Genomic DNA, 14,746 nt, shown 5'->3' with positions numbered 1-14,746 from the left:
CATCTCACAGGTAAGACCCAATGTTCCTTTTTCCAGCAATGGAGGTCGAAACATCCTATAATGTGGGACTTACCAAAGCTCCCCAAACCAATGGGTGGGTGAACTGAGGCATATCACTTATGTGAGAACCACCAGATGTGTCTTCCAAAGGAAGCCTCTACTTGATTCAAGTCAACTCAACAGAGGTGGCATGTAAATGTGGAAGATGAAGGCCATGTCATGTCCTACATTTATCTTAGATGGATGTGATTGTTGGTAGGAAGTAGCTGCACTGTAAATGGAGTGATCAGCAACTGATCACAACAGAGATATCTCAATCTTCTTGTAGCATGTTAAAATGCATCCAGGACAAGCCACAATTTAATTGTGACAAAAAGATGTTGAAATCACTTTTTGAATCAAGTTATTAGAAATGTTGATTTTGTCATCAGTGACCTGGATTGGGTCAGTCATTTGGTGTATATGAACCCTTAATATAAACTTGTCAATTTGAATCAGAATTGAGCTGTTAGTAGTTGTGGTTGAAAACAAACACTATTGGTTTTAATTGAAGCCAATTTATATGTGGAGTAGAGATTGTTGGTCGTATTCATTTTGTTTATTGGGAGTAACAAAATGATTTGCATCGCCCTAAGCTGGCATCTATCATTATTTGGAACTCCATCAGGGGCCAAATCAGGCAATCCTTCTCGATTGGCAGCACAACCACCGTTCAAAGGGATTTGAACTTATTTGGTATATGTCAGAACAAGTGATTTATCTGTGCCATTTATTGTTGAAATAGCTAGAGGAACCACTCTAGGCTCCTCGTGTTTATGACAAACTATTAATTGAAGCAGATCAGGCACTGTAGGTGCGCCAGTAACACTAGGTCAGATAACTGAGAACAACCTACCTGCTTGAAGGTGTTCTTCATGGATCTTACCCTTTGTTTGGTCAGGTAGACTCTGGTCAGCAATGCATCTACAACCACTCCAAAGTGTTGTAGCTTCTGAAATGGAACTAGGTTGTCCTTTTTATGAGTTAGCAGAAAACCTTTTCTGGATAGGAAGGAAAGCACAACTCGACATCTGTCACATCTTATGGAAGAGAAAACAGATCTGATCAGGACATTGTGAAATTATGGGTATACAAGAAGATCTCACTGTTTTAATGTGTCCCTATCAGTGTAGTGAGTGTCACTGAATAAAACAACAGACTGAATGGTAGAGCCTTGTATGGAAAAAGCTTTCCCTGGTAAGCAGTGTGTAGATAATTGTGATGAGGTAGGTGGATTGGGATGCAGAAACAACTACATACAACTAAGAACAGGGACACACAAAATCATGGAGCTGAAGTGCTTCCAGGGTTTTTTGTTTGTTTGTTTGTTTTTAATAAACCAATTGACCCATTTTAGGTCTAGCACCACACTCTAAATTTTGTTTTTGGTTGTTTTAAATGTAGAATTAAAGAAGATTGGAACAAGCCTCTTTGTTTTTATAGTTTTTTAATTGTCCCAATATTGATCAGATGTCTTGTGGCTTTTGGTATCAGCCAATGAATCTTTGCTTTTCTGTATCTTGAGGAAGCAATGAAATAGTGATGAGAATGGTATATGTATATGTGAGCAAATTTTTAGAGTTGGGAGGACCCATAGGTCTGGCTGAATTTGTTATGAAAGATGAAAGAAAGACTGCAGTCTTCCTCTTATCCTTTAGCACCAGTCAGCCAGGACTGGGGCTATTTGTGTCATTGTTTGACAAGAATTGTCACTGAACCTTGTTGTTGTAGGTTCAGGTGAAGCAGTTCTTGGGACTGATGGTAAGGTTGGTAACTAAGCTCAGACTACTGTCTGCCAAACTTATTGTCTCTTGTAAAATAAGTATCTATGGGGGGGAAAGGAGGATTGTCCCTGATGAAGGGACCTCATTTTTTATTATTATGTGAAAAAGCAAATGATTTTCCCTTTTCATTAATTTTTTATCAATATTGGATCCAGTGATTGTTGAAAGAGTACATCACCAATCAAATTATCAAATTTTGTTTAGAACAGGCACATGTCTGTGGTTTAGTTTATTTGTTTGATTTTATTTAAAATCTGCCTCTTGACCAATATAGAAGCTGCCTGTGGCCTTATGTCAAATTGTATTATATCTGGCCTGGCATCAGCAGAGAAAGCAGCCATTCTGAATATTTTGTAGGTTGTCTTGATATAATTTTATGTTTATCTGATTATGAGGGATCTCATAAAATCTTTAGCCCACATAAGGTCAGCCCTTGAAAAAATGACATAGTTGAAGCAGCCCTAATTGTCAAGGAGGATGCTGTTTATGATCGTTTATCTGTCATTTTATTAGTGTATGTATATATACATGTATATTGTATATGTATGTGTGTGAAAGAGAGAGGGAATGTGTGTCTCGTAAAGCTTGAGTATAAATGGGAGAAACCTAGGGCTTATAATGAGTCATCCAGTGGTCAGAATTGTAGTTTTGCCATTACCTGTCAAGGTAAATGAAAAAGCTTATTAACAGACACTGAATTTAGGTGTAATGTGGCAGGCTTATCCCACTCTTATCTGATATCTTTGTGAAGACAGCTCTGAAGAGTGTCTCTAGGATTGAAGGCCCTGGTCTAAGAAAAGTCACCTTTGCCTTATGGCAAATCAAGACCGTTTCTTGTAGACTAATTGGAGTGGAGGGGCGGCCTCAAAAATGTTATTTAAAAATCTTAACCATTGTGTAGTAACACTGTGAAATGCTCAGTCAGAAGATGGAGCGATCTTGATCTCTAAAGGCTCTCTATTATCATATTTAGACAATACAGGAAAGTCAGGGCCTTGTTTTTATTATTCATTTGAGGAATGTATTATAGGAAAGAACCTTTTTTTTTTAAATAAAAGATGGTAAGGTTTTTTTGTTGTTTTTAGACTCAGCCAAGAGACTTTATTGTAAACAATTTGTCTCCAGTAAGAGGTGGAAATGTCAGATTTTGTTTGTAATGGACATCTATGTGTCAATTTATTTGATCAAATCTGTTGTTGTATTGGAACTAAACCAGTTGTGGTCTTGGATTGTATCAAATCCCATTGAGGCTAGTGTCTCCTGAAATAGCCACTATCCTAAACCATTTTTTAATGTTCAGGCAGAACTTTATTTTGACCTCAAGTGTTTTTTGTTTGTTTGTTTTTTAACAAGCGCTGTAGGCCACACATAGCTCTAGAAAAAATGAAAACAGGAGAAACAACTTTCATTGAGCATAAACTATGGCAATCACAAGTGGGATCTGCTGATTCCCATAACGAGGTGAGCTGTAACTATAGACACACACAGAGCTATTGGATTTGGTCTCACAATAACAATCTATGGAGGCCTTATAACCTTCATAAAATCTGTATGAAAGTGGAGTATTTGGTGTTGAAGGCCCAGGTTTGGACGGGGAGAACATTCTTCCCTTGAGAAAGATCAGGATCTTCCAGCTTTAATTGCACCGAAGTGTCATTAAACTGCAATATATTAATTGTCTTATACAATAATATCATAAAAACAAATATAGCAATAATAAGAGATCATCAGACCCCAAAGCCTAAGAGATTTCAGGAGCTTTCAGGAGCCACTGAAAGGCCTTCATTTTTATCTGTATTTCATATTTAAGATCAGATTCCTCTTCTGAGGAATGAACTCCAGTTAATATTTTGTTTTAAGAGAGGCAGACTGGAGCAGAAGCATCAGGCCTTTCTTCTTTGACTTGACTTGGTGTCTTTAATCAAAATGGCTGCCACAACTTAAGTTGCAGCTTGTCTCTTATTTTTAAAAGGAGAGAACAATAAATAAATTGTTTAGGCAAATTTCTCCAAAGGAGTGAGTGAAACATCCAACTAGGGGATGATGTAACTGGCAAATCCTTTTGTTAACCCTCTCTGATCCCTTCAGTCCAAGTGGATCATGGAGGAAGGAGAGGAGGAGGAGGAGGAGGAGGAGGAGGCAGTTGGTTTTGGAGGGAAACTCTCCATTTGCACTTCTGTGCAACTGAGGTCTCTTTTAAACTGGCAATGCAAGCCAGAAACTTTTTTAAAACTGGCAATGTAAGCCAGAGACAAACTCTACAGCCATATTTCTGAGATAACTGAAATCTCTTTGAAAACTGGCAATGTAAGCCAGAAACAAACTCTCTAATCACACTATTGAGGTAAATGAAATCTCCTTGAAAACTGGCAATGGAAGGCAGTAACAAACTTCTGGGGTAACTCTTAACCCACAAACCTAGGATTAGAAGTAGGATCATCACTCACCTCTTGAAGTCTGCCTTTGTCTCTCTCTCACTGCCCAAACCTCTTCCCAGGTTTGATGTCTGCAGTGGGGCGCAATCTGGCCAAGGACAGGTGGTTCTTCCTCCTCCAGCCGCGCCAAGGTCTTTTCAGGTTGTCCATCTCACCGCCCAAACCCCTTCTGGGGATGGTGACTGCGGTGTGGCGCCTTTTGGTTAAGGACAGGGAATATTCCCTCCTCCACTGCGCCAATTCCTTTTGGGATGTCCATCTCACTGCACAGACACCTTCCTGGGGTTGAAGATTGCAGAGGAGCACATCTGGTCCAGGACAGAGGGATCTCCCTCCTCCAGCCGTTCCTGGGCTTCAGCCAGACATGGCTGGGCTGTCTTTTTATTCTTTAATGCTGGAGTTGTTGCCTCACAGCACAGCAGCTTCTGAACTGTCTCTCCCTGCCTGGCTTTGTTTCAGCCATTAGAGAGGCAAAGGGATAGAGAAAGACTAAAGAAAAACATTGCTGTTTTTTGCAGGAGAGAACAGATCATGAATAGAAGAAGAATAGAAGAAATATTAGAAGAAATATTAAAGTCTTTAAGACAAAGTCAAAGAAGGAGGAGAAAAGGAAAAACACAGCCTACTCGGAGCGAGGCAGGAAAAGACTGAGGGATGGGGGGGGTTGCTCCCTCTGGTGGCATTGACTCCTTCAAGTCTGTTTTTCCTGCCTATTTCGGAGCAAGAGATGGAACCAACCCACGTTATAGGATGTTTCCACCTCCATCGCTGGAAAATGGGAAGTCCAAAAATCCAAGAGCCTTTAAAAATATTTCAAAGAATGCTCTTCCTGTGAAGTACTACAGTCAAAAAAGTGCGTGGATGAGCAGAGAAATTTTCAAAGACTGGTTTTTAAGGAATTCGTTCCTTCCACAGAGGAATTTTTGAAAGACAATGACCACCTCAGAAAAGTAGTTTTGTTGCTAGACAATGCCTCGACGCACCCTGATGCAGAAGAGCTTCAGTATGGGAACATTAATGCTATGTTTCTCCCACCTAATGTCACCACCATATGCCAACCGTTGGATTGGGGCGTTTTGGAAACGCTAAAAAGGAACTATCGTAGGAAGCTAATGTCGACACTGATAGAAGAAACTGAAGAAGGACAAGGCATGATTGCAACAGTCCCACACTCAAACACAACTGGGAGGAAGAGGGATTAATGAAAGGATTGACAGGACTTATGAATAGATGGTGCATGAAAGGATAGGAGAGTTTAAGAAAACTCTGGTCATGTGTCCCAAGAAAAATTGCTCCCCCCAAAAGGAAATATGGACCTTGATGAAGAAAATATCCATTCCATCTTCAAGTAATCCCTGTATGTTATAGAATCATAGAGTTGGAGGAGACCTCAAAAGCCATCCAGTCCAACCTTCTGCCATGCAGAAAGACACAATCAAAGCACCCCAACAGAAGGCCATCCAGCCTCTGTTACAAACCTCCAAAGAAGGAGGCTCCACCACTCTCCGAGCGAGTATGTTCCACTGTCAAACCCCTCTTACTGTCAGGAAGTTCTTCCTAATGTTTGGGTGGAATCTCTTTTCCTGTAGTTTGAATCTATTCCTCTGTGTACTAGTCTCTGCAGCAGTAGAAAACAAGCTTGCTCTATCCTCAGTATGACATCCCTTCAAATATTTAAACATGGCTATCATATCACCCCTTAGCCTTCTCTTCTCCTGGCTAAACATACCCAGCTTCATCAGCCCCTTCTCATTGTGAATGGTTTGGTTGCCTTCCTCTGGACAAGCTCATGTTATGTATACCTTATGTTCACATGATATCTGGAATTTCTAAGTCGCAAGATCAGAAGGTTTTAAGGTTGTGGGCCTCTATCCTATCCTGAACAGACCAAATTCAGTGGTGTATCTTCCTTTCCAGACATTATTCAGATGGATGCATACTTGTGCTCACACAGATTATTTGCTGACACTGAAGAAAAGGGATGTTCCTGTGGATTTTTCTCTTCCATGGCAATGCCTGAAAAGCTACTTCTGGGCAACTGAGGAACCCTCCATTGCTGACCCACCCATGTTTTCTAGACGGGAACCTTTGTTGGAGCCTGGCTTTTTCTGCAAATCCATAGTGTGTAAAAAGTGGGTTGTGTCTGTGTACTTAAGAGCACACATCCAAACATATCCAAAGACCTGTTCCCAATGTCCACCAGATGCTAAGATTTAGGGGGATATCTAGAAAAGGGTCCTTGAAATGGTAACTATGCATAGCTCTAAATATACATAATTCCTGCCCACTCTACTAGATGCCCCAGAATTCTCTTTGAGTATACAGTCGGCCCTTCTTATACACGGATTTTTTATACACGGATTTAAGCATACACGGTTTGAAAATGTTCCAAAAAAAGTATAAATTTACCTTGATGTTCCATTTTTTATTAGGGACACCATTTTGCTATGTCATTATACTTAATGGGACTTGAGCATACATGGATTTTGTTATACACGGGGCATCTTGGAACCAAACCCCAGCGTATAACAAGGATCCACTGTACATACCAAATTCTGCATTCAGCCATTTATAGACTTATTTTATCTATTGTATATACTCATGTATAAGTCTAGAAATTTTAGTCAAAAATTGATCCCAAAAACATGAGTTGACTTATCCATAGGTCAATATAAATACTGTAAATGCAGTACTTTAACTCTTATCAAAATGGAAGCACCCCCAGGTGAAAGGCAAGAGTGTAACCATCCTAAATGCACAGACCCTCCCCCCCACTCTCTCATCCATCCAATCTTCAGTGTGAGCACAAACAATTAACAGCTGCTGGAATTTTCTACATTCTTTGGCACTGTCTTCCTTTGCCCTGAAGTTTTACCCTCAACTAATCCATGGGTCATGGCAAAATCCATAATTTTGGGCTCAAAACATGCCCTTGACTTATACATGAGGTCAACTTGTAGTCAAGTATATATGGTACAATTCTTTATAAGCTGCCTTTAACAATAGAGCCCTCCCAAGAGAATAAGATCTTGCTACAAAGCAGATATACAAGATTGTTTGCAATCAAATTGATGCTAATATCGTATACCTCAGTTTGAATGCCAATGTGTCCTAGTGCTAAGAGAAAGAATAACCACACAGGTATCAGCTAGTCCATCTCACAATCAAAAGCAATATAAATACCATAGTACATGAAAATGTATGTATTACAGACTCTATAGAAAGTTTCTGTTCACATTTACAGGGATAGTCAGCAAAGATTAGACAAAGGTAAATAGGTCCACAATAGTTTTCCACTAGTTTTATCAAACTCATACCTGTCTCCGGCAGTAAGAGCAGCTAACTTCTCTTCACCTGGCTGGGGTTCTGATTTGTCATTGAGAATCCACTGTATCTGCTGTTCAATCTCCCGGGGTTTCAGCAGTCTGCCATCATAGTATAGCCATACTTTGTAATAGCATCCTTTATGGTACACAACAATGTGTTTGCTGTCTTTTATGTGCTGGATAGTGTCTAGAATTGCAACCAAAGTTTGGAAATGAGCAAGAATTTCCATAATGTACAATTTTAAATCAATACAACACTTAGCCCCAAACAATTTGAAATATTTAATCATGTCACATCTATTTAACTAAACTTAACTGGTTTATAGATAGAGGGTTATGAACACACTGCTTGTTGATAATATTAAATGTATCAGTGTTTCCCAACCATCATTCCCTTCCCCTTTTGTGTTGTGTCTTTTTAGATTGTAAGCCTGAGGGCAGAGAACCGTCTAATTAAAAATAATAATAATTGTAGCCGTTCTGAGAGCCTTTATAAGTACCCTAAATAAATAAATCAGTGTTTTCTTTAAAAAATGTTTTGCACAAAGCAGCAATACTTTCTTTTAATCTCCTATATGTGCACCTCTGCAGACTTCCCTTGCATACAGTACTTTATGCCAGGGTGTATGAACCAGGGTTTCTTGAGATGTCATTTTTAAAAAATCAATCTTTTTTGAGCTACCAATACAATAAGTTTTGTGTAGAGGTTCCCTGAGACCTGAAAATTATTTCAAGTTGAGAAAGGCTACCTTATGCTATCCAAATGAGGGGCTGTGCAGACCGCCCCTGAAGGGTGGCCTGCAGCTGCCTCCATGTTCCCCAGATTGGGGCTGTGGCAACCGCACACTGTGGCCCTGATCTGGCTCCTTTTTACGCCCTGGAAAGAGTGCAATAGTCACGGCACCACGGCTTTAAGGCACTCCTTTGGCGCTGTGTCAAGTGGACACAGCACCAGAGCACTGTGACACCATGCGCCATGCGGAGCAGTGTGCGGCATCATGCCACCCTCTGGACGGAGTCAGGGCATGTGTCATGTGGATGCCTCATCCTGACTCTGTCCCCAAGGTGGCCTTTATGGCCGGTATGCACAGCCCCTAAATCTCTTATTTTGGAACACCAGTAAGTGCGCAACGAAATATCACGCAGAAAGTGAACTGCCTAGACCCTACAGTAGAAATTCTCATGTGAACAAAAACATCAATAATCATTTCCAAAATGCCCATGTCATTCTTTTTCAACTGTCATGGGAAAAGTTCAAACATTTACTGTCTGACATTTGGTAAACTTATCTTAAGGTCATCATTCACCTTTTCAATAGGGGATACTTTTTTTTCTTTCAGAAATGGCCTGATGTGAAAGCTGTGACCCACATCAGATAGAAAGTTTGTTTCAAGTTTTTTGTGACATAACCCGTTTTGAAAAACAGTGTGATCACCAAAGGCAAAAACAATTCTAGTAACTGAATACTATGCATCTTTGCAGTGAAAAAAATGTAAATGCAATCACATTCATGCAGAAGAAACAAGGAATGCAAAAATCAAACCTTTTAACATGATGCAGAATTCTGAGTTAACTATCACACAGCAAAAGCACTGCTTTCATATTTTTAAAAAAATTAAATCACCTATTTGGATTTAGTCTCAAAATTTGATCATTATTTTTCATTACCAATAGAATAACATGCTGAGCAAAGCTTAAAAGAAATGAGACATGAAGGAGGAGGTACTACTGAAGACATTATTAGTGATCTTAGATTAACTGAGAGAATATTTTTTAAATGATCATTAAAATTGGGAAGGAAATTGGGCAAAACATTGAAGACTTCCTCTGATTGATAGTTACATTGTGAAGTATTACTCCAGTTGAATTAATAGTTATATTAGAAAGTACTACATGGTATTTTACCAAGGTCCAGTTCAAGGAAGTATTATGAACCATTTGAGTCTGCTTCTATTCATGAGGTCCCAAGTTACATTTTCTAACTCAACTATTTTATCAGAGCACACAATAAAAGCTATTTCCCCCCAAAAGAAGACCTAATACCCTCTTAATGCTAGGTGATTACAGATAATACATCTTCACCACTATTCTTGCACCATGAGTCTGCTTTCTTGCACCTTTGCCTAGCAAGATAAAACTTGCAGATCTTCAAACACTTTTCTGTAGGACAGCCCTTCTATAACACGAGGCACAAATAGGGGGTAGAAAAGAAGAGAAACTCATGTGATCATTTTTCCATTGCACTATGGCTCAGTTACAAGATTTGGCCACATGCAAGGACAAAGAAAGATAAAAGGATTAATTGAAATATTTCAAATAGTTCTCATATTTTTTCCATCAAGATTTTATTATTCCAAATGTGAATCCATCTGGTTAACATACAATATAGAGGAGCAGTACCAGCCTCTTTGCATAAAGTACTATTTTTAGGTTCATTATTAGATTGTCACTAGAATATCAATACAGTCATCCTCCTAATGCGCAGATCTGAGATCAGCGTTCTTGAATATGTGTGGAGAGGCAACCTCCACTAATTGCACTGGTGTGCGCGCCCATAACACATGCACAGGGGCACACTCCATTCAAGCCTATGGGGCTTGAATAAACACGAGCTTCTGGTGTGTGTGTGTGTGTGTGTGTGTGTGTGTGTGTGTGTGTGTGTGTGTCTGGAACGGATCCCCCATGAGAACAGAGGGCCAACTGTATATTAATTTTAAAATTAAGCAAAATCTGTCTATTTACAGCGGTTTTATCCTACTCCTGATTCTACCCAGGTGATTTTAAGTCACATTTGAAAAAATCATTCTTTTGCATCCTAAATGTATTTCTCCATACTCTCCAGGTGTACATCCTGTATTTTTACAAAGTGACTTCCCTGTGCTTTTGTCAAAAACTCATCTAACATTTTTTCTCACAGGGAAATGCTCAAAATCTGTTTCTTTAGGATGGATTTTATTAAAACTTGAAGATTTCTTGAGTTTTATTTTTAAATCAATTTGAAAATTATATAACTTTTTAGATTATTGAAATTTTCATATTTATTATATTGTATGATATATATGTCAATTTGCAGCTTTGGCAACAAATAACTGCTTTAGAAATGTGATTGGAAAAAAACCCAAAATTATTCAAAACAACACTTTAAAAACACACACACACACACAAGCATTATGTGTTTTTGGAAAGATATTAGTGGGGACCATTCATTTTATATTGAACCAACCCACTTAGTAGCAAATTGCTACAACACTGAAATGGTTCAAAACTTTAAAGAAGTGGATCTTATAGTACTGTGCAATAAAATTACTGTGACTTCTTTGCTAGAAAAATCACACAGCCTCAGCAAATATATGCAGATGTTATAGGCTGAAGCAATGTTACATATACAGAATATTAGAATGCAAATGGGAGGCCAAATACATTGACAGGACTAACACTATACCTGTCTCTATGCCCGGTATACGGCTAGTGTTGAACATACGTTCATACTGAGAAGAACACATTGGGATGGTATTGTAAATCATAAGCTGAAAGGAAAAAAGGAAAGTCAAAAAACCCCACACACAAAGTTTTCAAAACAAGGAGGTTGTATGAAAAGTGTAAATTCCGAAAAAAGTTAAAGAAGCAATGGAAACCAAGAGAACCCAAAGGAATAGAATTTTTTTAAAATGGTAAAGATCACATAGAAAAGATAAGTCCATACTGGGTAGAAAATAATTTCCTAGAATCAAGGTATTTTTAAAGGGAAGAAATAAGTAAAACATATCAGAATACAAAACCAAGTCTTTTTTTAAGCATCAGAGTATTCTAAATGTGGTTGGAGATTTTCTCAGCAACTATGAAGTGCACAGTTCACTCACTATTCCTTAAGCTACACACTGTAAATATGAACATGGGTTATTAGGATGATATATTCAACAGGAAGTTCTGGCAATATTTCACACTCTTTGGATTCTCTGATGTTCTTGCCTTCAACTGGTTCTTCTTACCTGTTTCCTCTCCTGGAATACGGGAGGTATTAAACATCCTCTCCCATTGAGCTGAGCAGAGTGGAACAGTGGATCCCATCAGAAGAATCTATGTCGCGAACGTGTGTTACAATTGTGTTTTACAGATACAGTTAGCACGTGAAGAAAAAAACACATGCCAGGGTTAGAGTGATTGTCAGAAGATTTGGGGATTCCTAGGCCACTGCAAACTAGGAGATATTCCCTAAACAGAGAGGGAAACTAAGTGAATCTAACACGTGATTTGTCATCTGTCATTAAAGCATGCATGTGTTCCACTTGACCTGTGCACATACAGTATGACTTCCTAGCAGAAAATGTAGTTTTACGTAAAGCAGCTTTAATAACATAGCCTTCCTAAATTCCAATTAATTTTATTTCCTGAACCCATTTCATGTATACTAAGTATATATGAATTTTTCTTACACTATTTAAGCTGACAAATTCATTCCAGATGTTTCCTTCCTCCACCTTTCAAGACTTATACCACCTAGGTATTTAGTCCTTTGAATATGAACATCTCCATAATGTGAGTTCATTTTCAATTATACTTTCACCCAGACCCAGTCACTTCTGGTTTTCTGAAACAAAAGTGGAACCACCATAGTTAAGGAGAGCTGTCTGGCACACAGTTCATTGAGGGAAGTGTTCACAAAACTTGCCAAAATAGTTCATCCTTGTGTTAACACAGCTAGAGCTACATAGCAGATGACAACATTTATTCTATTATTCATGTTATTAAGGATTTAACAGCATTTAAAAGAAAACTGTCAGTGTGTGTGTGTGTGTGTGTGTGTCTGTCTGTCTGTCTGTCTGTCTGTCTGTCTGTCTGTGTATATATAAAAATGTAATTTTGTTTAATTCTCTTTTGGGGGGATATTGTAATTCAAATGTATTGTATATAGAATGTTTTTAATGTTGTCAGCCGCTTTGATTGTTTGATTACAAAAAGCAGGGTATAAATAAAAGTTTTATTATTATTATTATCATTATTATTATTATTATTTATCCCATAAACAATTTCTTGTGAAAAAGTGCCCTCAGATCAGGTTGCTATTGAAGACTGACATGTACACTTATTGCAGTAAAGTGACTAATGATGATATTTAGGTAAGCCCACATTCTCTGATTTGTTTGCATTATATTAAAGCAAGGCCTCAGCATGCTTCTTTTTTCTTTCATATCTATACAAGTAATGGCTAATTCAGGAAACCTTATGCCCACATCTGAGATGTCTTTCTATGACAGTAAGCAATGCTAAGACATCTACAGCAATAAAAAGCACATCATGTACAATTTCACCTCTGAGGTTTTAATTGTTCCAAATCTCAAAAAAGGCTTAATGGTTTCTGGGAAAATTTTAATAAAATTGGGATGTTCTGAAGAATATTAAGATTCAGTGAAGAGTCCTGTTTATACAGAAATACCCCACATTTTACTTCTATGTCACATCTTGAGTTCAGGAAACCACCTACTCACAAAAAGGATTCAGTGCATTATTCGGATTCCACTACCAACACTGTTTGCTTGTTTTTACTTTGTACTTCAGGATTTTTGATGCATGATATGTGAGCTGGGAAAAGAGTTCAACATGCGCTATGTGAATGATTTGCAGGAAACCTGAAAACCAGTTAAGCACATCAGAACTCCTCCAAATAGCTTAATGTCCAGTTTCAGAACATCCAGTGCCAATCTCAAATTATACAAGTGAAGTTCCTATCCAGCTCCTATTGAACATTTTAGTCTAACACCAATATTAGTGTCAATGTGAGTAACTTACTGTAATCAAAGACATAGCCATGTTAGGCTGGAAATTCAGTACATAACAGGATCTTGTAGTACCTTTGTGACTAACTAAAAGAAAGAAGTTAGCAGCATCAGCTTTGGTAGACTTGAGCCTATTTCCAAACATGTATCTGAGGAAGTAGGCTCAAGTCTACAAAAGCTCATGCTATCAGCTTCTTTCTTTCAGTTAGGGCTGAAGCAGTCAGGCAGGAAGAAATGTCCAGAAGCCGCTGCCAGCCCGATCACTGCCATGCCATGACCCAAAGGGTGACTCCTGCTGCAGCCCCAAGAGCGGAAAATATCCGCTCCTTTTCGGGCTGGATATGGGCCCCCTTAGGTGGCCCTGGCACAGCCTCGAGGTGCTTCGGGGGCATGCGTCATGTAACTGCCGCCCTCGTCTGCCCATCTGTTTAGGGGCTTAGTCTCAAAGGTGCTACAAGATCCCTTTGGATACTTACTGTAATCAATAACACTTAAATAAGCAACAGCTTAGGTCATTTCAATGGGTCTACTATAATTGGGAATAATAATATATTTAGCCCAAAGAGTTCAACAGGGACGGGATAGGAACTTTACTGCTATTATGGGAAGAGGATCAAATACAATACAGAGCCTGAGGCAGAAAATAGCAGGGACCGAAAGAGGCAGGCCTAAGGAATAGGCCTCACTGCCCCTGAAGCTAGTTTTCATTTTGTGGAGTCAGCAGTTCAACGAACTCTTCCTTCTTTATTATGGAAATCACTTTCACATCTTGCACACATTTGCATATATATATAGACGAAAGCCATATTCCTCCCCTCAGAAATTTTTCTGGATGTTACAAGACAGCTCACATAAGATTCACATCTATAATTGTTGGAGGAAAATATACATACTGGCTGAATCTGTTGCCGGTCCAGTTTTCTTCTATATAGCAAGATGGCATGGATAGCATTTCCAGCTCTAGCTGCCTGCACAGTAGTGGGAGTAAAATACAGAAAGTCCTAGAGGATGAAAAGATGCAGCAAAGGACATTAGCAGATTCATAATTGAGACTGCAACAGATACACAACTTCCCCCTTTTTGTATTCTGAAAGGAAAGCTTTTTACATGCATATTGTAATTTTATATAGTCTACAATGTGGCAATAGTATCAGCTGTACCTCATGATTCCACTTTGTTATATCATGGTCTAAAATTATTACAGTCAGCCCTTCTTATACACAGATTTTTTATACACGGATTCAAGCATCCACGGTTTGAAAATGTTCAAAAAAAGTATAAATTTCAAACATCAAACCTTGATTTTCCATTTTTTATAAGGGACACCATTTTGCTATGTTATTATATTTAATGAGACTTGAGCATACATGGATTTTGTTATACACGGG

General features: G+C 38.6%; 2 protein-coding genes and 1 long non-coding RNA gene across 4 annotated transcripts in view; all 3 read right to left on the bottom strand.

Annotated features, from left to right (window-relative positions):
• LOC121926322 (sodium/hydrogen exchanger 10-like) overlaps positions 1-14,746 on the bottom strand; it is a 587,624-nt gene that overhangs the window by 287,056 nt on the left and 285,822 nt on the right. The window lies entirely within an intron of this gene.
• The window catches only part of CPT1A (carnitine palmitoyltransferase 1A), a 62,465-nt gene that overhangs the window by 13,672 nt on the left and 34,047 nt on the right, over positions 1-14,746 (bottom strand). Inside the window, exons 8-10 of one of the 2 annotated variants that reach the window (XM_042455750.1) lie at positions 14,252-14,359; positions 11,574-11,661; positions 7,576-7,771 (exon numbers count right to left, since the gene is read on the bottom strand). In XM_042455750.1, the coding sequence (XP_042311684.1) occupies positions 7,576-7,771; positions 11,574-11,661; positions 14,252-14,359 (392 nt within the window). Of the gene's footprint in view, positions 1-7,575; positions 7,772-11,026; positions 11,112-11,573; positions 11,662-14,251; positions 14,360-14,746 lie in introns of both variants that reach the window. The other variant, XM_042455759.1, reaches the window with a different exon arrangement.
• On the bottom strand, positions 692-4,883 carry LOC121924429. Its single transcript, XR_006102595.1, has 2 exons — positions 4,271-4,883; positions 692-1,079 (listed from the first exon to the last, which is right to left on the bottom strand). It is a non-coding gene; the product is annotated as an uncharacterized LOC121924429 (long non-coding RNA).

The sequence above is a fragment of the Sceloporus undulatus genome, chromosome 1, assembly GCF_019175285.1.
Source record: "Sceloporus undulatus isolate JIND9_A2432 ecotype Alabama chromosome 1, SceUnd_v1.1, whole genome shotgun sequence".
NCBI classification, from domain to species: Eukaryota; Metazoa; Chordata; class Lepidosauria; order Squamata; family Phrynosomatidae; genus Sceloporus; species Sceloporus undulatus.
This window is presented reverse-complemented; position numbering and strand designations above follow the sequence as displayed.